The sequence below is a fragment of the Triturus cristatus genome, chromosome 1_2 (genome assembly GCF_964204655.1).
Source record: "Triturus cristatus chromosome 1_2, aTriCri1.1, whole genome shotgun sequence".
Classification (NCBI taxonomy): Eukaryota; Metazoa; Chordata; class Amphibia; order Caudata; family Salamandridae; genus Triturus; species Triturus cristatus.
In genome coordinates this window covers 81,511,689-81,536,291 of record NC_140580.1, presented here as the reverse complement: position 1 = coordinate 81,536,291, position 24,603 = coordinate 81,511,689, and the positions used below count along the sequence as shown (strand labels likewise).

At 43.6% G+C, this 24,603-nt stretch overlaps 1 protein-coding gene across 2 annotated transcripts in view; it reads right to left on the bottom strand.

Annotated features, from left to right (window-relative positions):
* LOC146866842 (uncharacterized) overlaps positions 1-24,603 on the bottom strand; it is a 171,629-nt gene that overhangs the window by 109,939 nt on the left and 37,087 nt on the right. For both annotated transcript variants that reach the window (XM_085602380.1, XM_085602390.1), the window contains exons 2-3: positions 9,794-9,826; positions 9,284-9,316 (exon numbers count right to left, since the gene is read on the bottom strand). In XM_085602380.1, the coding sequence (XP_085458506.1) occupies positions 9,284-9,316; positions 9,794-9,826 (66 nt within the window). The remainder of the gene's footprint in view (positions 1-9,283; positions 9,317-9,793; positions 9,827-24,603) is intronic.

The window sequence follows — 24,603 nt, the reverse complement described above, 5'->3', positions numbered from 1 at the left end:
TCAATGACATTTTCTTTGAATTTTATTGTACTGAAATATTGTGCCTTCACACCTCATGTATTGACTAGCAAAGCAACATAGAATTTACAGTTTATGTGCTTCCTCTCCCCTCGGATGCTACCTTCGCAAGAAATCAGATGGAAATGAACATCTCAACAATTGATCAATTTTTTTAATTTACATTTTTGTGTAGCACTGCAAGCCAATGATGGTAGGTAGCCTCATAGTGTTTTGGGTCAGACATGTTGATCTAATAAAGAAAATGTTACATCAAGAGACAAATAAATAACAATATATGATGCTCACATGATGGAAACCTTAAACATGATTTCAGTCTGAGAATTGACCTTGGAGGTAAAAGGGATTTACCAGCAGGCCCCATCTCAACCTCATACAGGTAAATATCCCCATCAATGCCCTAGCCCTTGTGGGTGCAGTCATGACGTCAAGGGTATGGCCTCAGGATAACGTGTTGCATGGTCCACCAAGACCAGCAGGAACCTGTTTAAGACAGTCTTGGGGTCCTAAGGCCTAACAACATTAATGTCCATCCTTTCAAATAGTGTTTCCACTCCACGGAAGGGAAGCAAGTGGGCCTTCTGCTTTACCCCGAATAGGTGGCCAGTTAGTCAATGGTTTAAAGTTTTGGCCTGCCCCAGTCAGGGCCGGACTGGGAACCGAAAGCGGCCCTGGCAAACTGCTCAGCCACCCCCCCTCCTGGGGGAGGGGAGGTGCAGTCGAGCTGTTTGTGAGGGCCGGTTTCGGACGCTTTTGTTACAGGGGGCCGATATTTCTGACCCCCGGGAACAAAAACGGCACCCAGGGGCCCAAATTGGCCCCCACCCTGGAGGCCCACTGGGAGAACACCCGGTGCCCGCTACGGCCAGTCCAGCCCTGGCCCCAGTTGTCCTACGAAGGGGATATCGTTGGCGAACTCCATTAGAAAAGGCCAGTACCACTCAGAGACCACCAACACACAGGTTGACCCAGACTTACGGACCTTAGGTTCATTATACAAGAGACAATTTCCCTGTAAATTAAGCAAACCAGAGGTGTCACCAGCTGCCTAGGCCTCAGCCCACCACACTAGGCCCTCAAGAGTAGGACACATCCCCTTCCTTTTGTAAAACTCTGTCTGTGATGACCTCCCTTCAGTTTGTCACCCAGCTAACTCAGGGAGTTCTCCTAGAGAAAGAATTACTCCCCCTGTAGGTTCTGGAGCATCACCCTCTGGATCAGCCTCCGCCCAGCATATCGGATCTTCTGTAGTAGGTTTCCCACGCCCCATGCTCTTCTTCTTCATTGTGGGCACCAAGACTATTTTTCAAGACTCCAGGTCCTTCTCACTCCCCTGTCAGGCAGCCATAGACAGTGTGTTCAGGCACACTCACTCAGGCCATCCCAACATATCCAAATGATACTTTATCTCCAACACACAGTCAACAGACATGGCTGTTCTCACAGCTGCCTTTAAGGAACCTGAGACCCCCCTTGGAATTAGAGCCACTGGAACATGGTAGACTACATCAGGGACTGCCTTATTTGAGAACACCAGGTGACACCAAACAGTAGACATACGGGCTTCTGTGTCACTCAGAGCTTCCACCCTCTTCCCATTGATGGTTACCCAGTGCTAATTATTTTAGTATTGTCAAGCATGTGAGCCTTTGGCCCCATCTCCTTGTCACCCAGAGGCACTAGGACACTAGCTAAACCTCAGCACTATCCCAAAGAGCTGACTCGGCCATTTACAAAGAGGGGCTCACCAGTGGGGGGCTATTTCCTGTGAAGACATAAAACATCCCTTTTAAAGTGCACATACTCGTGAGAGGCAATGCACTTGGGCCGGAAGTAGCCTGGGGACGTCTTCTTCATTAAAATCACCCATCTTCTGCTCAGAATTCGACTGGGATTCCTTCCCCTGAGAACTCTTTTGGAGACATTTAGAGAACTCCCTTTCATTTTCCCTATTTCCCTATTCGTTCTGTTAGTGAGGATCCTGTTCACCTTTCCAGGGGTTCCCAAGGACCTTCTTTGAAAATCTGGTACTATTACAGAGGTCAACCTCCTTTGTAAACTCTCTGGGTACAGTGATCTTTAAATTGGTCAGATGTTGATGCAGCTCTGCAAAGCAATAACTGAACATGCACTCTCTCATGATCAGATTGTACAGCAAATCATAGTCACTCACTTTGCAGCCCTTCACCCAACCATCTAGTGATTTACCGGAGTAGTCCATTTACACTACAAAAAGACTGGTGAGACAGTGTCTGACTCTCCCTAATCTTTAAGCAGTACTTTAGCAACAAGGGCTTCCTCAAGAAGGTATATTTTATCATGTCACCCTTACCTAGGGCCAGTAGGGTATCCATCAAAGAAGTCAGCATATGCTTCCAGAGACTCACCCCCAATGTTTTATTGGCCTCAAACAACTTCTCAATATCATCACTCACCACAAATATGGACATGGGTGCTTAGGGCATGTGCACACTTTTACCTCCTCTAATCTTCTCTGAACAACCTTCACTGGCCACAGTGACCCTCCTGAATTTCAGGTCCAGTTCCTCCTGGCTTAACGCATGTACTGGCAGGAGTTTCTTCTCTTCTAGAGTCAGACTTTTTTCTTCTAAGGCTCTGTCGTTTTCTCTTCCAGCGCCCTAGATGCAGTTTATGTTCTCTTCCAGGGCTCCAGATGTAGCTGCTTCTTCCCTAGCCAACATTTTCTCTTCCATGACAGAGTGGTCAGTTGGAACTTCTGCTCTATCTCAGGCTGTCTGTCGTCTAAGACATCCAGGATCCGGTTGTCGGAGAACGCACTGCTCCCCGACTAGGACAATATAAACTGAAGCACTTAAAAGGGGTGAGGTATGCTGACTAAAATATTAATATGCACAACACATAATTTCTAGATTTAAAATGCAGATGAAGGGTAAACACAGGAAAAAGGTCAGTGCTGAAGATATTTAGTATGATGTTCGATGCTCCAGCATGCATTCTAGTGACTGTATTTTGTTTGGTGACACCTTTGGTAGGTATATCTGAACAGCATGGCTGTTTTGAAAATAATTAGACATGACTAATTTATTGCAGTCTTTTGTACTACATTCAGGAAACAATAGCTAACAAGCAACACTGGTTGATTGGTTCTTTCTGGCAGTCGCATGGACGGGGCAGGTATACAGGAGCTATCGTGGTACAAAAGGGGGTGGTGATGGACGGAGCATCAGAACCAATCAAACACTCACACCCAGTCTACAGATCTGGGTTTGATCCATCACCGTTCTTTAGCCCACTCTGCCACCCCAGTTCAGACATGGCCATATGAAAACACCACTTGATTCAGCTAGGAAGCTTGTTTCCGGTCCAGGGAAGACATGGCTTGGCTGATCGGGCTGGACTGTTCCCATGAGGCACAGGGTCAGACTGATTTGCATATGGCCATGTCTGAACTGGGGTGGCAGAGTGGGCTAAAGAACGGTGATGGATTAAACCCAGATCAGTTGACTGGGGGTGAGTGCTTGCAATGTTCAACACTCCGTCCATCATTTCCTTTGGTTTATACAGGAGCTATCGCCTAGGCAGAACCCCCGATAATATGTGGGCGTCTCATGCTTCTAGCTAATGGAGCGACCGTCTTCTAAATACTAGCCCGATCATATGTGGGTGTCCCATGCTTCTAGCTAATGGAGCGACAGTCTTCTAAATACTAGGAACTGATCAGGAGCGATTTCCAACATTAAGCTGTAACCACATTGAGGTAGTACAGGTTATTGCCCTGATCGATATAGAGGGTATTTTATTGGATTTCACTTTGCATCATGTGCACTTTATTTATTAACTATTACTCTGGTCCTGAAGAAGCGCCAATGACCCTTTTGGCGCGAAACATGTTGACCTATGACACCTGGACATAGAGTGCCTCAAGGTTTTTTTTTAATTTTTATTTAGCAGACATAGTGTGCTCAGGGTACATCTTTTTGACATTTGCTGCATGATGACCCTTTATTAAAAAATGTCACAATATTGCACAAACCTTTTTTACCCTCCCTAGAGGATCCACTCTTCACACACCCGCACGCATCATTCGGCAGTCCTCTAAAGATCGCCCTTCGGGGGGTCCGTTGGGAATTGCAGTGCCGGCACTATGAGTAGCAACTGCCCGATGACGAAGCATGACATCCTTCGGGGTGTGTGAGGGCATCAGAGGACAAAGAGTGGTCTTCCATTTCCTGAGTGGGTCCCTTACCTAGGTTTCCATTTCACTCCTTTTTTCTTTTTTCCTTTTTAACTTATCTTTTAAGGGCATGGGTGACTTTTTGCACCTAGCCATAGGAACAGTGTCCTCTGGGTGATTAATACATAGTTAAAGGGAGCATGGACACTGGACCTTTATTAGCTCCCTGGTCCCCACTTCTTGTTTGATAGAGATATACAATTATAAGCACAAATCATTTAGTTGGCTCGTTTTTGGATTGTGAAATGGTCATTTTTGCAAAGGTCTACCCTGAATTAATACAATCGGCGCAGATAGTGAAGAATGGAGTCTCCCACGTCTAATAAAGAAGAAAACGACAATGGGACCCTTTTAAAATTATGAGTATATCTATAAGTGTCACTATTTTCATAATTTTTGGAAATCTAAACTACCAATTGGAGTAGAAGTAAAAGATATAAAAATTGTAGACTACTAGTCTTATGTCTTATTTACCTAGTCATGCTTCTAAAGAACTCAGATGGGACATCTGCATGTATTTGGGCACCCTATGCTAAGGACATTTTATGTGCCTTCCTCATTTGTATATCCAATTGGTACATTTAGTAGCCTAAAACTCCCTTTCTATTACACCTGTCACCCCTAAAGAAGGCCCAAGGTAGCACTATGGGCAGCGTGCTGTGTATCTGAAAGGTAGTACATGTACTTTAATGTTTTCCATGTTCTGGTAGTGACAACCAGTTAAGTTATTTACTACTGTGAGGCCTACTCCTCTCATAGGCTAGCATTGGGAATTCCTTAAACACTTTAAAGCTGTAATTCCTGATTAGAAAGGAGTAGGTACATCATGTTTCACATCTATGGAATGCTAATGATAAATCCTCTCTGTTGGTAAAATTGGATTTAAGATTACTGGTTTAGAAATGCCACTTTCAGAAAGTTGACATTTCTCTGTTATTACTGCTCTGTGTGCCTGGCAGGCTGTCTCCAATACATGTCTGGGATGGGTGACATCTGCACTTTGTCCATTCCCTCTAGACAGTCACAAACACAGGATGGGTGGATGTGACAGAGAACACATCTGCATTTCTCTAAATTCTGATACCTCTTCCTAGGCAGGAAGAGGTATGGGGGACTGACAATTACACCTGAATAGGTGATTATCCCCTACAGATAGCATGGCAGATAGGGCTGGGATGAAAGGGGACCTGCGTACTTCAAGGGCCTGCTTTGAGGTCACCCCCACTTCAAAGGCTCATTTGGATAAAAGAAGTGGGGCTCTGACCCTACCAAGACATTACACTACTGCACTGTGAAGAATTCTGCAAAGAGTAAAGACTACAGTGCTACAAGGATTACCACTTTGCCTAATTGCTGCTCTGAAGGAACTGCTTTCTGCTTTGCTGAGCCGCTCTGCTTACTGCTTACCTCTGCCCTGTTGAAGAGAAGGACTTGACCCATCTTAGTTGAACCCGTGGACATTCAAACCCTGAGCCAGCAGGATGTTCTCAGATCTGGAGAGCAGATCGGAAAGCTCACTGGACTGCATTATATTTCATCATGTCTCAGTGCACACTGATTCCGGCTACAGGTACACACAGAACTGAGATATCTTAGAAGTCATGACATCCTACCAAAGTTAAATATTGTGACCTACAGGTTGTGCTGCTATGTACTGTTGGCTCAAGAGTTTTAGTTAAAGAGCTTGAAGTTAAGGGAAGAGATCAAGTTTTTATTTTTCATTTTAGAAGTTTTGTATAGAGTGAACCAGGCCCACTGGTCATCAGAGCGGTTTACACTAAGTTGGCAGGGACAAGTTTAGCTGAAAAATATCCAACATTTGCAACACATAGTTACATAGGTTCAGATTGTGTAAATGTACATGTAATAGAATGTTTTATTCATAAAATTAATAATCTGGCTTGAGGAAGAAAACATCATCAGATGATGTTTCACATTCAAACACGTTTTATAATCCTCTGCCACTCTTACTCTACGTCGTTTTCCTAATTTAACGGGGCTGTGTCTGGATGCGAGTCAGCTGATAGCAGTGCTCCCCAAAAAAACTGCTAGTTTTAACTGGTCCCTACTGTGTAGGTTGAAGTTGCAGTTCTACGCCGGCACGCTTTGTCGTCGCCATTTATTATTTACTGATATAATATTTTTGCTATCAGTTCAAGAAGACAACGATTTGGGGCATAACAATGTAAGAAACTGTCTGAATGGATGGTTTGATGTTATGTTAACTGATAATACAGAAACTCTGAGATGATTCCTGCACCTCTACCTCTGCTCTGGTACCACATGAGAAGGAGCACAGCCCCTCACCACACACTGAAGGCTTTATTCAGTGCTCTAAATGGCCTTAGAACTTGTACTGTCATATTAATGGGAGGTGAAAGTCCGGGGCAGGGAGAAAGAAATAGCCTATTCTAAGTTCCACGCATGATGGTACTGGGAGACGGGTAAAGAGGAAGTTCCTTGAAGACAGGCATTGATGGAAAAGAAATGGGGGGTTATAGGAAGGACTACTAATGCACACCATGCTGGCAACAATCATAGGGCAAGGGAGGTGCAAACATTTGTTCTTGAAGTATGGAAAATCATTCTTAGATAACCTACTCTTTTGATTCCCAGAATTAAACGGTTTATGCCCTCAGCTGTGTTACTATTACCTAAAATGAGAACATTAAAACACTGGAACATTAACGCTGATGGCTTCTGCTAAATATAATTCATAGGAACGAGCTGCACTTGCAGGTTAAAGCATCCTGAACTGTCTTTCAATAACTGCTTCTGTAGAGGAAGAAGCAGCGCAGGAATAATGTCAGTGTGATCATTCGATTGGTGAAGTGTACGTTCTTCACACTTTTAATGAATGTGTGTCTTAGGTGTTCATACATGCTCATGCTCTTAGAGAGAGGATGTGCTTCCAGTGACGCACAGACCAGGGAGGCGAGGCAATGGAAAGAGCCACACTCTCTCCTCACTGCTAGCATAGACTATTCATACTCTCCATCAGCATCGACATCAGTACCCCATGCTATTCTCTGGCTCCCATGGGGGAGGAACTTCACGTGATCTCGCGGAGTTTTAATGTAACTCTGCAGAATTCTGCGGGGTAAAACTCAGTGATTTCTACCCACCGCTAGTGTCAATCCAGTCATGGGCCTTAGAAGCAGCTGTTTTGCTTCAAAATCGATGCAGTGACAACTTTGAACCGATCGGAACTGACACAGTGTCCTTCGACACAGATGAAGTTCCTATTCGACAACATCCCTGCACGGTTCGACGACTATGCAGGACCCGACCGCAAGAGTCTACAATGACACAGTGCCTGCATCATAAGGGGATCGATGTTGAAGCCTTCTCCATTAGAGTGGATCGAAACAGATGCATCACCTGTATCCACAGAATCAACGACGACACATCGCCACCTCTGCTACCCACATCGACCCTTTGACTTCAACGCTTGCTCCATCCAAAGTACTTTGACAATGGGACCTGTGTGAGACCTGTAGCCAGCCTGCCCTCACTCGCCGTTGGCCTCAACTTTAGATTCACCCTGGTCTATCATGACCTCAAGTAACCCGTTAGTGATATTGTCTACTGAGCACTATTTTTGATTTGTTCTTTAAAAATGTATAACACTGGTTCTACTTATTGGATTTCTGTTGTTTTGTACTTGTTTCCTCATAAGATTATTCTCTGTTTTCCTAAACTTGTGTGAAGTAGTTTTGTGGTGTTTTAATTGCGGTACTGTGTGTGTATATTTTGCACAAATACTTTACATATTGCCTCTTTAGATACACCTGATTGCTCTGTGCTAAGCTACCAGAGGTTGAGCACAGGTTATCTTTTAGTTTTTACCTTACTTACCATGGTAAGGATTGTGATCCCTGTTTGAACAGGGTGCATACCTCTGACAACTAGACACCCAATTTCAAACAAAATGGAAAACAATGTATTCATTCTGAGGAACTGCATATTGTTTTTTTTAAGGTATTACTCATACACATTGTTCACTTACTACAACAATTTAAAGTGGATGTGCAAGTGCTTTTAAGGTAGGGAAACACATACAAACAATTACTGATTACCTTCTAATGTCCAAATTAATGAAAGTGAAAAACATTTTCAATGAAAAACTGCCTCTGAAAACTCCCATTTTCCTCCCCCTTTCCAGAACTGAAAACAGATTAATATCACCCCAACTTGCGTTTGTCCTACTTGTGCCAATTTAATCTGCTTTTGTGAAAAGTCAGCTGCAGCTACAATTATGCATTTTCAGCTTCATGTAACTCATTTTGTACACCTCTGTTTTTAATCAAACACAAGGATCATTGTAGTGAGACGTATCCAAGTATGTAAGAAGACGCCAGGAGCATTTATTGAATCTCTTTGTCCCCTTGAATAACAGTCACCTAAGACATCCTATCAAGGCATAAGACCACTGCCACAGAAATTTAGATTTTAATGTCCAAGTATCTTCAATTCAAAACTGTGTAAAATGTCAATGCGAGCCAGAAATCAAAGCACTAATGCGTATTCAGAATTCAAGAGGGTGGCAAATCTAAACAGCATGCTATGCAAAATTGGAATAAATATAGGACAGAAACCACAAATTAAGAATTTACAATAATTGGCATTACATCACCCTATCTATCTTTTACTGCTTCCTCTTTCCTTGCCCCCGTTTTTCTGAGTGCTTTCTCCTATTTTTGCCTCATTTTGCACTGCTTCTCCTTGTATTTCCCTCAAATCAGAGGGACCCAAGACATGGATGTTCGAATGAACAGTGCACCGCGAGGCACCAAAGAACTCCAGGGCATTGAGTCCCTCACTGGTGATTTATTTTCACACTTTATAAATCCTGATTGATTGATAACCCCTCAATCCTGGCCTTCCAAGTTGGAAAGCGGTTAGTGTCAGACCCAAAAATACAAAGAACACTTCCTTTATGCACTCAGCTGCATAAGTTTTGAGGCCAGTGTGTCCAGTACCAACAAACAGTCATTACCGCCATGCCTATACACAAGGGTTTCCGCACAAGCCACATGTAGCACTTACCGGGGTGTTTTGTAGTTGAAGGTACAGCAACAGCTAGAGAGATAAATACAATAAATGTTAGCTTGACTCAGGAAGAAGAGATTTACTTAATGTAAAATGTCATAGCAAAGTAAGCACACTCTGTCATTCCCCCTATTTTTCTGAGTGCTTTCTCATGCTTTTCCCTCACTTTTCACTGCTTCTCCTTGTATTTCCCTCAAATCAGAGGGACCCAAGACATGGATGTTCGAATGAACAGACCACCGCGAGGCAGCAAAGAACTCCAGGGCATTGAGACCCTCACTGGTGATTTATTTTCACACTTTATAAATCCTGATTGATTGATAACCCCTCAATCCTGGCCTTCCAAGTTGGAAAGCGGTTAGTGTCAGACCCAAAACATACAAAGAACACTTCCTTTATGCACTCAGATGCATAGGTTTTGAAGCCAGTGTGTCCAGTACCAACAAACAGTCATCACCGCCATGCCCATACACAAGGGTTTCCGCACAAGCCACATGTATCACTTACCGGGGTGTTTTGTAGTTGAAGGTACAGCAACAGCTAGAGAGATAAATACAATAAATGTTAGCTTGACTCAGAAAGAAGAGATTTACTTAATGTAAAATGTCATAGCAAAGTAAGCACACTCTATGTTTTATTTTTTCATTTGCAAATGATTAATTTATATCCTTTTACATTATGAGAAGAAAAAAAGAAACAAAATTGCAATATCAGCAGTACGTTGTTCATATAGAAACATTGTTGCTTACATCAAAGTGCCTGTCGCTCTCCAATCAGAATAACAGCAACAACCTGGAACTGAAACAATAATTTGTGTTCTTCATCACTTAGCTATCAATCAAAAGAGTTCGTAGTGACCAGTGTGGCCCCTGAATAAAGTCTGGGGAGAACTACTGGTCGCATTTTTGTAGTGAATGTTACATTTTTTCTAAACAGAATATACATGTCTAGTGGTTGGAAGATTCAACCCCTAGTTGTGTAAGGGGTCAGGCCAGGTCAGAAGTTATGTTTCAATGACCTCATTTCTGACATAAAAGTTGGTTGAGCAGTCTAACTGTATATTTGTCACTTTTCATGTCTCTAATTGTTCTGACTGTATGTCTCTGTTGGCCCAAGGTTTGGTAGTTGCTGAAAGCTATTTTATGCAATGCATATTTTCATCACCACTATCTTTATCTTTATCCACAACATTTCTCAAACCATTCACCTTACAGCTATATACATACACTTAAATGTATATATACACAAACACATATACAGACACACACGCACATATATATATATATATATATTTTTTTTTTCAATGGGGTTGAATGCCGGATCGCATAGCAGCGGGTGCAGGCGTAGGGCCCAAACCCAGGCCAAATTCAATTTTGTATCAAAGGACGCCGCACTCTGGAAACAGTTGTTGTTAAAGCTTTATTGCTACAAAGCCCAGTCTGTCAACCGACGCGTTTCGGCCATGACGGCCTTTTTCACGGTAGGTGACATTACTGTCATTTCCTGTTAACAAAAACACTCCCATTGAATTCTGGGAGTTGAAGTTCAAAACTTTACAACAATCACCTTTAGACAGCGCAAAACAAAGAATTTTATATTTTACTGAACTGATTGTTAGATAAACATGTAGAGTTACTCGGGGTTATGAGCATGCGTTTAATCTCACTGAATTGTAACACATGACTAAGTGAGATTGAGTGAAATATGCACAATAACACTGCCACTTTGGCATCACATCAGTTAACTACACAGCACTTGTACTATACAGAGATAACTAATCCACCGAGAACACGTTACAATCGTTTTCCATAACTGTACTTTACAATGGAAACTACTAACAATCAGTGCGATAGGATTGTGCGACACACTCTATATGCATACAAAAGTAACCCTGAGTAACTCTACTGGTTTATCTAACAATCAGTTCAGTAAAATATAAAATTCTTTGTTTTGCGCTGTCTAAAGGTGATTGTTGTAAAGTTTTGAACTTCAACTCCCAGAATTCAATGGGAGTGTTTTTGTTAACAGGAAATGACATAAATAGTCAGCTGACAGTAATGTCACCTACCGTGAAAAAGGCCGTCATGGCCGAAACGCGTCGGTTGACAGACTGGGCTTTGTAGCAATAAAGCTTTAACAACAACTGTTTCCAGAGTGCGGCGTCCTTTGATACAAAAAAAAAAATATATATATATATATACACACATATACACACATAGGTATACACACACACACACGCACACATATATATATATATATATATGTATATGTATATATATATATATATATATATATATATATATATATTCACTGAAAAAACCATAGGTTTCACACATGTTATAGTTAGCGGAAATTTTACTGATAAAAAAACCAATGAAATTCCCCCGTTATAGTTAGTGCAGGAAACTATAATATCACGCGACCGCAATCCTCTGCTGATGCTAATACTGTATTTAGACACTTATTTGCCCATGTCTTCTTCCATAAATTTTTAGCTATACATATATTACAAATATTTTTTTTTCATAAAGAAACATATGTCATCAGCAGAAGATTGCGGTCGCGTGAGTTATAGTTTCCTGCACTAACTATAACGGGGGAATTTCATTGGTTTTTTATCAGTAAAATTTCCGCTAACTATAACATGTGTGAAACCTATGGTTTTTTCAGTGAATTTGCAAGGTTTTTTAAATGCTAATTCCTAACTATAACGTGTGTGAAACCTATGGTTTTTTCAGTGAATTTGTACGGTTTTTTAAATGCTAAGTTACTTTACGCCATTCGTGGCGTGCGCGCCCACTTAACGCAGTTCGTGCCGTGCACGCACGGTGGGCACGCGGTGCGCTACGCGCACCGCGTGCCCACGTTACGCTAGATGGGTCGCGCACCGTGCGCACATGGAGGACATATTATGCGCTTCCTTGTGATAGGTAATCTGTTGAAATTTTTTGGGGAAATGCTTGCACACGGGGTGGAGAGAGTGGGGTTTTTTTTTTTTAATAATTTTTTACCGTACGCGTACGGTAAGCGTACGGTAAGCGTAATCGGCGAAATTTTCGAAAAATAAAAAATTACCGTTTTTTGCCTTGGGGGATCTTTGAAGACTCAACTAACATGGTTATGTGCATGGGCGCTGTCTAAACAGCCCCTTTATATGTTTTTGGCATTTGTTTATCAGCTCCCCCCTCAGAGTGTGAGAGAGAAAATGGCGGCCGCCGCTTCCTGGTTTCGACCGATTCGAATGTTTACTAAGATCTAAGGGCCAATCAGAATCGCGCTCGCGCACGCCACCGTACGCGTACGGTAAGCGCACCGTAAGCGCACCGTAAGCTGGCTCAGATATATATATTGATTTAAAGGCTATTTTCTCAGAATCGACTGAACAGATTTAAACCAAACCTACAAAAGGTACTTCCTTGACCTGAGGACTACCTCTCTGCCAAATTTCAAGTAATTCTGTTCAGCTGTTCGGGCTGTAGCTGTGTCTAAAGGTCCTATGGAAAAATGCATGGGAAAAACGCGTTTTGGGACCCCCCTTTTATCTCAGCCCCCGCTTGACGAATCCCCCCGAGACTTTCAGGGTAGGAGCGGAGCGTAGCGCCCCACCAATTTTGAAAAATTCGCAAGGATTCGTCGTTCGGCGCAAAAGTTATTCAAAATAGAATGTTGCGGATTTCCTATGGAAACGTGATCCTAACTATAACTACCTACTGGCGACTGCCAGTAGGTAATATATATATATATATATATATATATATATATATATATATATATATATATATATATATATCAATCCAAGTTCCTCCTTTAGCGTTCCCAATCCGTAGAGGGGTGGCGCGAGACCGGCGGAGAACCGGTAAATCAATATGTCGAAAAACGGGATTCCACTCGTGCTCTCAAGAAACTTCTGACACAGTAAACCAGGTACTAGATCATATCCAAGTGGGGGTTTATTATCTTCATAAACCCACCGTGACGCGTTTCGCCACCGTGGTGGCTTGTTCACACAGTGATATTCAATAAAGATGCCTGTACATATACTTCCGTATTGGTAGTCAATAAACATAGTGAAAGGACACCGTTAGTTCTACAGGTAGCTTTGGGCGCCATCTTATAACATCTTAACATAATGGAATCTTATGCATAAATGTTCTTGAACATGCTTATTACGTTGTACATTCATGGTTGTTAATCTAAACATGTAAAAAATGTCCCGTACACATTCGTAAGAAAGCGTTATGAATTTCTATAAGGTTCCGCTCAAGATTCCCTAATCGTGGGTAATACTCTCATAGTGGGTGCGCAACTGTGTATGTGCTGAACTATGTGAGTAATGAAGCTCTAGATTGCACTTGACATCACAAATGCATCTTACAAGTGATCATCGAATATCTGAAATATTGTGTACCACCCTCAAAATGGTGGGAGGCAACATCCCTGCAAGACTATATTGGTAAATCTATGGTACCTCGAGGATTAAAGATTTATATAACCCCCTCTTATGACTCTCCAGACCCCCGAATGTTGGAGGACTGGTCAACCAACTCTGCGACAAGCTCTAGAAACATGCTAGAAATACTTGTAAAGTATGCTTGGTCCGATAGGGAGAAGATCAAACAAGAAATAGAACAGATTAAGGAGATGCTCAGCACACATGACGACCAAGAAACAATTAAGAAATATTTAGATGAAATGAAGAAACGTCTAAAGCTTATGGAGGATGACATCAAAAGGAGAAAGCAACGTAAGTTGCACAGAGACTGTGGAGACTACGAATCTGGCAGGGTCTTAACATACAGCAAGAAATATGACCATCTGTATGAAAAAAGTCAAGTCCCGGAAAAGGATATAAGGCACGAACAGGAACAATGTGAAGAGGAACTAACAGACCACAGTGATACCAACACTGAGGACTCAGAGACAACAAGAACATCGGAAGGTTCAATTTCCGATCCGGACTTGGGAACCAGACCAAAAACAACTTTTTTAGACGAATACCGGCTCATGAAGGAGAGCCGGCAGACAACGAGATCCATGTCCAGGATGAGCCGGAAAGAGGACTCACCGATTCAGAGAGGAAGGGGAAGAGGAAGAGGTACCAGAGGAAGAGGAAGAAAAGGTCCAGACAGAGAAGAAAGAAGAGAGAAAAATATGGAGTACATGGGAAGAAAACAGACACACTCCAAGAAGAACCAATAATGGATGACGTAATGGTAAACCAGACTATTGTAAATCTTACTTCTAAGACTCTGAGTAACAAAGATAAAAGAACACTATGTCTAGGACTGTCATTTTGCCCTGCAGTACCTATGAATTATGTTAATAGCAAAATTGATGTTTTTAAATTTTGCAGAAAACTGAAACTTAAGAAATGGCACAAAATGAAACCAGTAAAGAATAGGGAGCAACAGGCAACTAGAAACATACAAGAAGATGATTTATCAATAGGGGATATTGATACCGTGATTGCCCTACATGAGCTCCAATCCAATCAGGATGAAACACATATGAGCCCAGAATCTCTCCACATCTTAGATGAGTTGGAAATAAAATATGACAAATCTGCGTGCAGCTTTTTTAGACCTAGGTCAACTTTTGTACCCAAATTAGGACACGATAATATTGATACCTTTCAGGACGTTGTGAATAATGAAATGTTGAAGTTTAGGCAGAATAACTGGCCCAAAAAAATGAAAAATTTCAAACACAACCTGACAGCCACACACAAAAATGTCATTAATGAGCTTGCAACTGATGAAAGTCTGGTGGTTAGACCAGCCGACAAAGGCGGTAATATTGTCATTCTACCCAGGGAAATGTATGTCAGCGAAGCACAACGACAACTCAATGATAATAACACCTACACAATCTCCACTAAAGCAGAATACAACAACAGCATATGTAAGATCTGGGAGTTACTTAATGAGTGGAGGGATATGGGATTGTTAGAATGGGAGGAATTTTGCTTTCTAAAGAAAGACTATCCCATTTTACCAGTGATGTATCTGCTCCCTAAGATACACAAAGACAAAGAAAACCCCCCGGGCAGACCTATTATTTCCTCAAGAGGCAGTGTGCTGGAAAACATCTCAAGGTATGTAGACCATTTCCTGAGGGATTTTGTATGTACCCTTCCCTCATATGTACGGGACACCAAAGATTTTTTAAACAAAATAGCTAATTTGGTGTGGAAAGAGGATTATATCCTTATAACTTTGGATGTTAATTCGCTGTATACAGTGATTAACCATGAGCAAGGGGTACAGGCCTGTGCCCACTACCTGAAACGCAGAAACATTGGTTATTTAGAGCATACCAATATGATTCTTGAGATGATGAGGTACTGTCTCATGAACAACTATTTTTTGTTCAATGGGTCAGTTTACAGACAAAGACATGGTACCGCGATGGGCACATGCTTTGCCCCGAGCTTTGCCAACCTTTTTATGGGGGCATGGGAAGAGGAAATCCAGAAAAACAAAAAATTTGAGAAAGTCCTTACAAATGTAAAAATGTGGCTCAGGTACATCGACGACATTTTTGTTGTATGGGAGGGCACAGAAAGAGATGCTTTGCAGTTTATAGAAGAACTCAATAAGAATGAAAAAAACCTCACCCTCACATGCACCATGAGTAAAGAAAAAGTCGAATACCTTGACACTCAAGTAGTAGTGAGAAACAATATCATCCACACAACTCTCTATCGCAAATGCACAGCGGGCAATACTCTTCTTCACGCCTTGAGCAGCCATCCCGATAATCTCAAGTGGAGTATACCCTATGGGGAACTGCTCAGGGCCAAGAGGAATTGTAGCTCGCCAGCTGACTTTCTGAGTGAACAACACACCATGATAGAGAGATTCAAAGCTAGAGGCTACCCTGCATGGGTTCTCAAACGAGCAGTCGCCAGGGTAACCGAGGTAGAGAGATCGAGTACTCTAGCTCAAATCGAGAAAGAAGCACTTGAAAGCGAAAATGATGAGGGTAACAACACACGCTTGATTATGACGTATAATGGTAATTCTACCCAGATACGTAAGGTGATCAACCGTCATTGGAACATACTGAGAAATGATCCCATAGTTGGCAAGTCGTTATCAGAAAGACCCAGCATAACATACAGAAAGGGCCGCAGCCTCAGAGATTCTTTGGTGCATAGCGATCTAACAACTAATGTTGAAGGGAGGGGTCTAGATATAAAAGGCTTCTATCCGTGCGGCCACTGCAAGGCATGCAGCAACAGCAAAATGGTGAAAGAATTTTGGAACACGAGCACCAACACCATGATCACCATTTCCCAATTTCTCACCTGTGCGAGCACTTTTGTCATCTATGTGTTGGAGTGCCCGTGCAAACTACGTTATGTGGGCAGTACAACACATATGGCAAAAAAGCGTGTACTTGAACACATGCGGGCTATCACCAACAACGACAAACAATATCCGATAGCCCGCCATTTTGCCAGTCACCATTATTCAGACTACAAAAAGCTAAGGTATTATGCAATTGAACAGGTTCTACCTAAAGTGAGAGGTGGAAATCGTGTGCTAAGACTCAGGCAACGAGAATCAAGACACATCATAGGTATGTGCACCCTCTTTCCAGAAGGCCATAACTTGGATGAAGAAATGGCCATTCACTTACAAGAGGAATGAGGGCTGCATAATATTATGCGTTTAACTCACAAGTTATGACTCTCATCACTATATGATTACACCGCAAAACACTGTACATATGCATCATACCTATGTTGTTTATTGTTTTATGTTTTATGTTTTATGCTTTTATCTGTTATCCTATAATGTGAGCTGGTAGGTCTTTGTCTGACAATACCTCATCAACTTGACAACTATATTTCTATTTCCCACAGGAGGAAAGGAAGGGAATTGTCATCTAAGGTGCCAACGCGATCCCTACCCTTTCTTCAGATCATCCTGCAGTTACAACACGGAGATAAGATTTTAACATCCACTTTTGATTTGATTATGTTATTGGGAAATCACAGTTTACTCTTAGTAGTAGGGGGTATTAAATTAGATGCCGGTTTATTTGTGACCTTCCATTTTACAGTTTACCAAGGGACTAATGGGTAGCATTTATACATATCTGCTTACAATCGCGATTTATTTATATGTTTGTACAAACTAGCCATCTTACATGAGAGACAGCGTTACACCCACTAGCCAGGGTATTTCATGATTTTTCCACTCGAGCAACGCATTAATTGAAGGAGAGCGCTACACCCACTAACAAGGGTGGTACACAATATTTCAGATATTCGATGATCACTTGTAAGATGCATTTGTGATGTCAAGTGCAATCGAGAGCTTCATTACTCACATAGTTCAGCACATACACAGTTGCGCACCCACTATGAGAGTATTACCCACGATTAGGGAATCTTGAGCGGAAATTCAAAACGCTTTCTTACGAATGTGTACGGGACATTTTTTACATGTTTAGATTAACAACCATGAATGTACAACGTAATAAGCATGTTCAAGAACATTTATGCATAAGATTCCATTATGTTAAGATGTTATAAGATGGCGCCCAAAGCTACCTGTAGAACTAACGGTGTCCTTTCACTATGTTTATTGACTACCAATACGGAAGTATATGTACAGGCATCTTTATTGAATATCACTGTGTGAACAAGCCACCACGGTGGCGAAACGCGTCACGGTGGGTTTATGAAGATAATAAACCCCCACTTGGATATGATCTAGTACCTGGTTTACTGTGTCAGAAGTTTCTTGAGAGCACGAGTGGAATCCCGTTTTTCGACATATATATATATATATATATATATATATATATACTGCCCCCTCCCGGTACGATTTTTGCCCCGGGGATCCCATCCCCAGGGCCTGGCAGTGAGTTAAAAGGGGAGATGGGGGCACACAGCCCCCCTCCCTGGGCCGATTTAGGCCGCATGATCCCAACCCCGGTGCCTGACCACACATTCAAAAGGGAGGATCTCCAGCTATGTCCTGGGATGCCCACTACTAGGACATCATGATTTATCTGCCAGCATTTGCGCAGGCAGGGAAATCTGTGTTTGCCCTCATTTTGTGGGAGCAATTTCAAAGCTCCAGCCAAGCAACAGCAAACACTAAGCCCGCTCCCAGTGGGGAGGAGAATAAAAAGTGCTCCCACCCCTGGGAGCCTACTTTTCATCTTTTTCCCTGCCTGCATTGAAGCAGACAGGGAGGCAGATAAACATATTGCTCCCGCCCACAGGGAGCGGCATTTGTAGCTTTTCCCTCAGGAGGGAACAACACCAGCCTCCTGCTGGAGTTGCGGGGCACCGGACAACAATGATCATGTCAAGCCTGCCTAAGATCTTCCATTTTCCATAAGGCTCTGCTTAAAGGTACAAGGGAATTGCAATGGATTTGCATACGTCTCATGTGCAAGCTTCTGCTTGCTCGGTCTTTGCATTATCCTCATGGTCTGCAGTACATTTGCTTGTCCACAACAATAGACAACTATTCAATCTGTTGATGTTTCCCACTTTCCAATACATATTAATTTCAGTTTCTTTTGTTCGCTGAGCTAGATGCTCACTGGCCTAAATTTGCCGATGATCCAGCAAAACTTTATTGCAAAATATGTCCTACATTTTAATGTGTGGATAATTTCTAGAACTACAGGCAAAGGTTTCATTTTCGTTATATCTTTCATTTACCAGGATGCTTGTGTTCGAAGGTTTAGGTCCTCAATATGGTTCTTGCAGTTATGATCTGTATTTAGGGTGGTTTGTATTATTTTTGTCTTGGCTAATTGATATTGAGTTTATAGCTCATCCTGTAGTCTGTCAATTTCTTCACTCTAATGCTCTACCAAAGCCACCAGACCATCGTATATTGGCAAGAAGTAGATTAACATAAGCAGGAGTTGCGTTTCCAGATTTTATGTTTACATTTGGGACCTTGCTACTAAGGAGAGAAGTGGAACCTACTGCAACTGTGTGTAAGATTTCACAATGGACTGAGCTTTCGGTCTTGACTTAAATGTTGCTTAGCACTAGTGCAACTCCTTTCTGTAGCCATGGTGCCATTTAAGTAGTGACAACCCTGAAGGGAAAAAACATCAAGAAGCAGATGGAAGAAGTTGTTCAGAGGAGCAGATTAAGTGTGGATGCAAAGATAAGGCCCTCAAAGGATGAACGGCAGCAACTATTGTGGCCTCTACTACACTGACAGTTCATGCGTCTACCCTGTGTACTGCAACAGTGTAAAAACTGCAAATCAACCTATCAAAATAAAACCTTTTGACAGGTCAAAACCTCTCTTTTAAATATCAATAAGTCGGGGTGTAGTGGGCTGGTCCCACATGTTCAGGAGTCACTAGTAGACACCGTAGACTTGGCCAGGTAGAGGTAGATGAAGTTTATTAAGTTCTTAGGTGTATATACAGCAAGATAGAACAAGCCCAGAACAAGCCCCACCAGGAGCAGCCTCCTTGCTGCTCAGCCCATCTTCCCAACTGTCTCACACACACACAGGCACCCAAGCATTCCACTCATACTAACATTCTACGCGGAATACCCACACTGGCTGAGCAGCTAGGTACAGAATGAAAGGAAACATAGTAACAAGAACTGAGGATATTACACATCCTCTCCCTTTACACTGAAAATTAATAAGACCTAAGCTCAACTCAAACTAAAATAAAAACAACTACACACAGAAATGTACAAAAGATGTAAAGAGTCCATAACCCATGAATGCATGATGAAACACATCACGAGAGGGAAAACAGACACACTAAGGAGGAAGGAAGGATAAAAGGATAGATAAAACACACTAACATCATCCTCCTCTTTTAATAATGAACACAGAAAATTTAAGAAGTGAAATAAGAGCTCACATAAAACAAGTGAGCATGACACACATGACAGAAGAAAAGGGCAAACTTAACCCAGACTAAAATACAATGGGTAGAACGACGCCCAATGAAGTACTTCTCACGTGAGAAGACTGTGGGGAAAACCCAATACGCCACCCCTCATGTGAGGGACACTATGGGACATAACCCAAGAGAAAAAAAAACAATGTTTGGCACTGACACCCAAATGTACAGAATACGTCGCATTGGACTAACACCCAAGGACTTGTGCAGCATGAAAAACAGAATGCAGCACAGTGTGGCATCAAACGATGACTACCCACACACATGACAACGTACATATCAATGAAGGGACTGATACACAACACCAAAAAAACTAAAGGTGGGACTAACACTCCTTTTACACAGAAAAAATGGGGCTGATACCCATCCCAAGTGTAATTAACTGTGAACGTGGGGATCATGGGACTAAAAACCCACTCCCATCCCTAGGAAGGGATAAAAGGTGGGAATAAAACCCCCTTTGAATTGAGTGAAGGGGAAAACACCCAAATGTCAACGTGGGGTAATGGGACTAGAAACCCACTCCCATCCCTAGGCAGGGATAATATGTTTGAAACATCGGGTCATGGGACTAAAAACCCACTCCCATCCCAAAACAGGGATAAACCTGTAACAACTCAGCATATAAGTCATTAGAAACACAATACTTTTTTTTAACGTTATGTATGGACAAAAAACTCCATACCTATAATATACTAAAAGTGAGGTCTTAAACACTAAAATATGCTCTATAATAATAACATTTTATAAAGGAATAAAAATGTCACTAGATGGCAGTATAACACAGGCTAAATGCAGCACTTGGGAAACAATGCCACCACCAAAAAAAACGAGTCACTGTTCGTGTTGTAAATTGACCAACGCTCCAAAAAGTCACACCATCATGTTCTGCACTAATGTACTGAAAAAGGAACATTCTTAGAGTTAGACTTTCCAAATGTCCATGTGAAGCAGGAACAAGACAAATAGATGCTGTCACAAGAAAGATCCTGCCACCGGATGATTTTAATTTGAAGAGAAAAAAAAAAAAACTTACCCTCAACGCCGGTGTACTCTGTTAGATAAACAAACAAATCACCAGAATCATGTGAAAACCTCTTGGGCTGCAGGAAAACAATAAGCAGCAGCATGCTCTGTGGTGTAGCGGTCTAGCGTTTGCAACGCGCGCCGCGTGACGTCACCGGACGTCCGGCGGCGGCCATTTCCCGGCGCATTAGAGCGCCAAATTCAAGGTAGAAAGAGCTCCGCTCCGGCGCTTCCGCGAGTATACAAATAAATACAGTGCACCACGAAACAGCGTCAGCGTGATCCTTGCAGCTGGTATACACCAAGGCACATCATTACAATGGTGACGAGGTGGTGAAGGGGTGTCACACACGCACTTTGGACCCAAGCCACGGTAGGAGCGGGATACCTGGCTGAGATCACCACGTGCACGACCGCAGGAGCGCGGCAGAGAAGTGGGGAAGGTGCCAACTGCCACGGGTGAGATAATTAGCGTGCCAGGCGCACCAGGCTACTGCAACCGGCGGGAAGGGCCGTGGCAACAGTTACCACGCCCCAGTAAGGGGAAGAAGGCACGTGCTGTGACCACCAGGCAGGGTAGCGGCCAGCATCCTGGAGGAGGTCAGCAGCAGTCCCACAGTGAGTGGGGAATCCAGCCAAGAGGAGGACGAGAGGGGCAGAGACGTCCAAGAAGAGGGGACACCGGCCAATTCCACACAGAGAGGAAGGCGCGCTGGCGGCAGGGAGAAGAAGACCTCTCAGACATTCTCATTGACAAATCCAGTGCCCTTCTTGGCTAAAACAGGGGCGGAAGAAAATTCTCCTCCATCATCTGGGCCCGGCAGGGCAGAGAGTGTACCATGACCTGGTGAAGGAAGATAGAACAGGTGCAGGCGATGACGTGTTCCAACACGCGATAGAAGACCTGGACGCCCACTACCGCCCGGTGGTATGCACAGCAATAGATCGGTACAACTTCTACCATAGGAAACAAAATAAAGGGGAATCGGTCGATGAATACGTGGCAGCCTTACAGAAACTGGCCCTAACGTGTAAGTTTGGTACCCTACAAGAAGACCTAATAAGGGATCAAATCATCATGCACACGGTGAATACCGCAATCCAAGAAAAGCTGTGGACGAACGGCGACGCACCGTTGAAGACCGTCGTGGCCTTAGTAAAGAAAGCAGAACTGACCAGGAGGTGCGCGGAAGCGGCCAAACGCGAAAGCCACCCAGAACAAGCGGTATGCAAGGTGGAAGACCGGAAAACCCCGGACAGCAAACAACCGGCATGGCAGCAGGTTACACGGAACCATAAAAAGTTCAATGCCAGAACAACAAGATCACAAGGGCAAAGGCAGTGGAGCAAGACGGCCTGCTACAGGTGTGGCAGCGGCACCCACACCGCCAGCGACAAGGGATGCCCGGCATTTTCCGCCAAGTGCGCTTATTGTGGACTCATAAGCCACTATGAAAAGGTGTGCAGAAGGAAGACCTCGAGGCAAGAGGTGAAGTGCGTAGCACAAGGGGCACGTGAAGAAGACGAATAAGAGGACAAAGAAGAGGACAATGAGATCCTAATAGTGGAGGAACAAGTACTGGGAATAGAGAGCTCAGCGGACAAGAAACCTAAGTGCGAAATGACGATAGGCGGAATAAGAGTCACCATGGTAGCGGACTCAGGATCGCCCTACACGATCATACAACGGAGGATATGGGAGGAAGATTTCGCAACTAGGACGGCGTATCACTTGAGACCCACGACATTCATCCGGTGACGTTCACGGGTGAGCTCATACCCATGGTGGGATATTGTCCACTGTCCTTCGAGTTCAGGGGCCGAACATGTGATGGAAAACTGTATGTGGCAGAGAAGGGACCATCGGTATTGGGCTGGAGAGACCAGGGAGCTTTAGGAATGAAGCTGAACCCAGGAGGGCACATGCAAGTCCTCATGACCGAAGACGGATCGGATCAAGACGCCCAGCGATGGAAAGAAGATTTCCCGGAGGTGTTCAAAGACTCCATTGGCCGCATGGCGAAGTTTACGCATAAGATCCAACTCAGAGCGGGAGCTCAACCGGTGTCCCACAAAGTGCGCAACATTCCATTCCGAACAAGGGCTGCAGTACAAGAAGAGCTACAGAGGTTGGAAGACAATGGCGTGATAGAAGCGATCGACAACGCGGAGTGGTTGGCCCCCTTAGTGGTAGCGCAAAAACCCAATGGGAAGGTGAGGCTATGTGTCGATCTAAGGGAACTGAACAAGAACATCGTGGTGGACATGTTCCCACTTCCCAGGATCAACGAAATGTTAGCAAAAACCCAAGGGGCGCAGTGGTTCTCCACTATAGACTTGACGTCTGCCTACCACCAGATCGCCCTACACCGATCATGCAACCACCTGATGTTGTTCATTACGCCGTTCGGGTGCTACAAGTTCCTGAGGATGCCGTTCGGACTTGCCTCAGCGGCAGCAGTCTTTCAAAAGTTGATGCACAAGTTGTTCCATAAGAAGATAGGTATCCAATACTTCCAGGACGACATCTTGGTGATGGGAACCTCCAGAGCGGATCACAACAAGAAACTAGCGGAGGTCTTGACGGTGTTGAGGCAGAACGGACTCACGGCCCATTGGGACAAATGCAAGTTCGGACTGAACACAGTCACGTACTTAGGGCATGAGATAAGTCGGCACGGCATAGAACCAAAGGCGTCCAACATCGCAGCAATTAAGGAAGCCCCCACCCCAACGAACAAAGATGATGTTCGAACCTTCCTGGGGATGGCGGAGTTTCATAGCAAGTTTGTACCACACTTCGCTTCCAAGACCCATCAATTGAGGTCGCTCCTCAAAGACAAATCCATGTTCCAATGGACGGAGGAGCATCAACAAGAATTCGAGGAGGTGAAAAGACACATCAGCGAGGCAGTGCCCATTCACGGATTCGACCCAAACGCTCCAACCATGTTAACCACGGACGCCAGCGACCGAGGACTAGGGGCGGTGCTAACGCAAAGGACCTCAGATGGGGCGAAAGCCACGATTAGTTTTGCGTCCCGAGCGCTAGCCCCGAATGAGAGTAAATTCAGTGTCATTGAAAAGGAAATGCTGGCGGCAGTGTGGGCGATGGAGAGATTCCGGCAATTCCTGTGGGGTGGAAGGTTCCTGCTACGCACAGACCACAAGCCGTTGGTGAAGGTCCTCACGTCGTGCGGGCATGAGCATGCCACTCCACGAATTGCGAAGATGACGCTCAGGTTACTGGACTACGTCTACGATGTAGAATACCTACCAGGGCACAAGAACAAAGTGGCGGACTTTCTGAGTAGAGCGGCATCCAAGGAAGTCTCGGAAGTCCAGGACGAAGGCGGATGGGAAGACTATGCGGT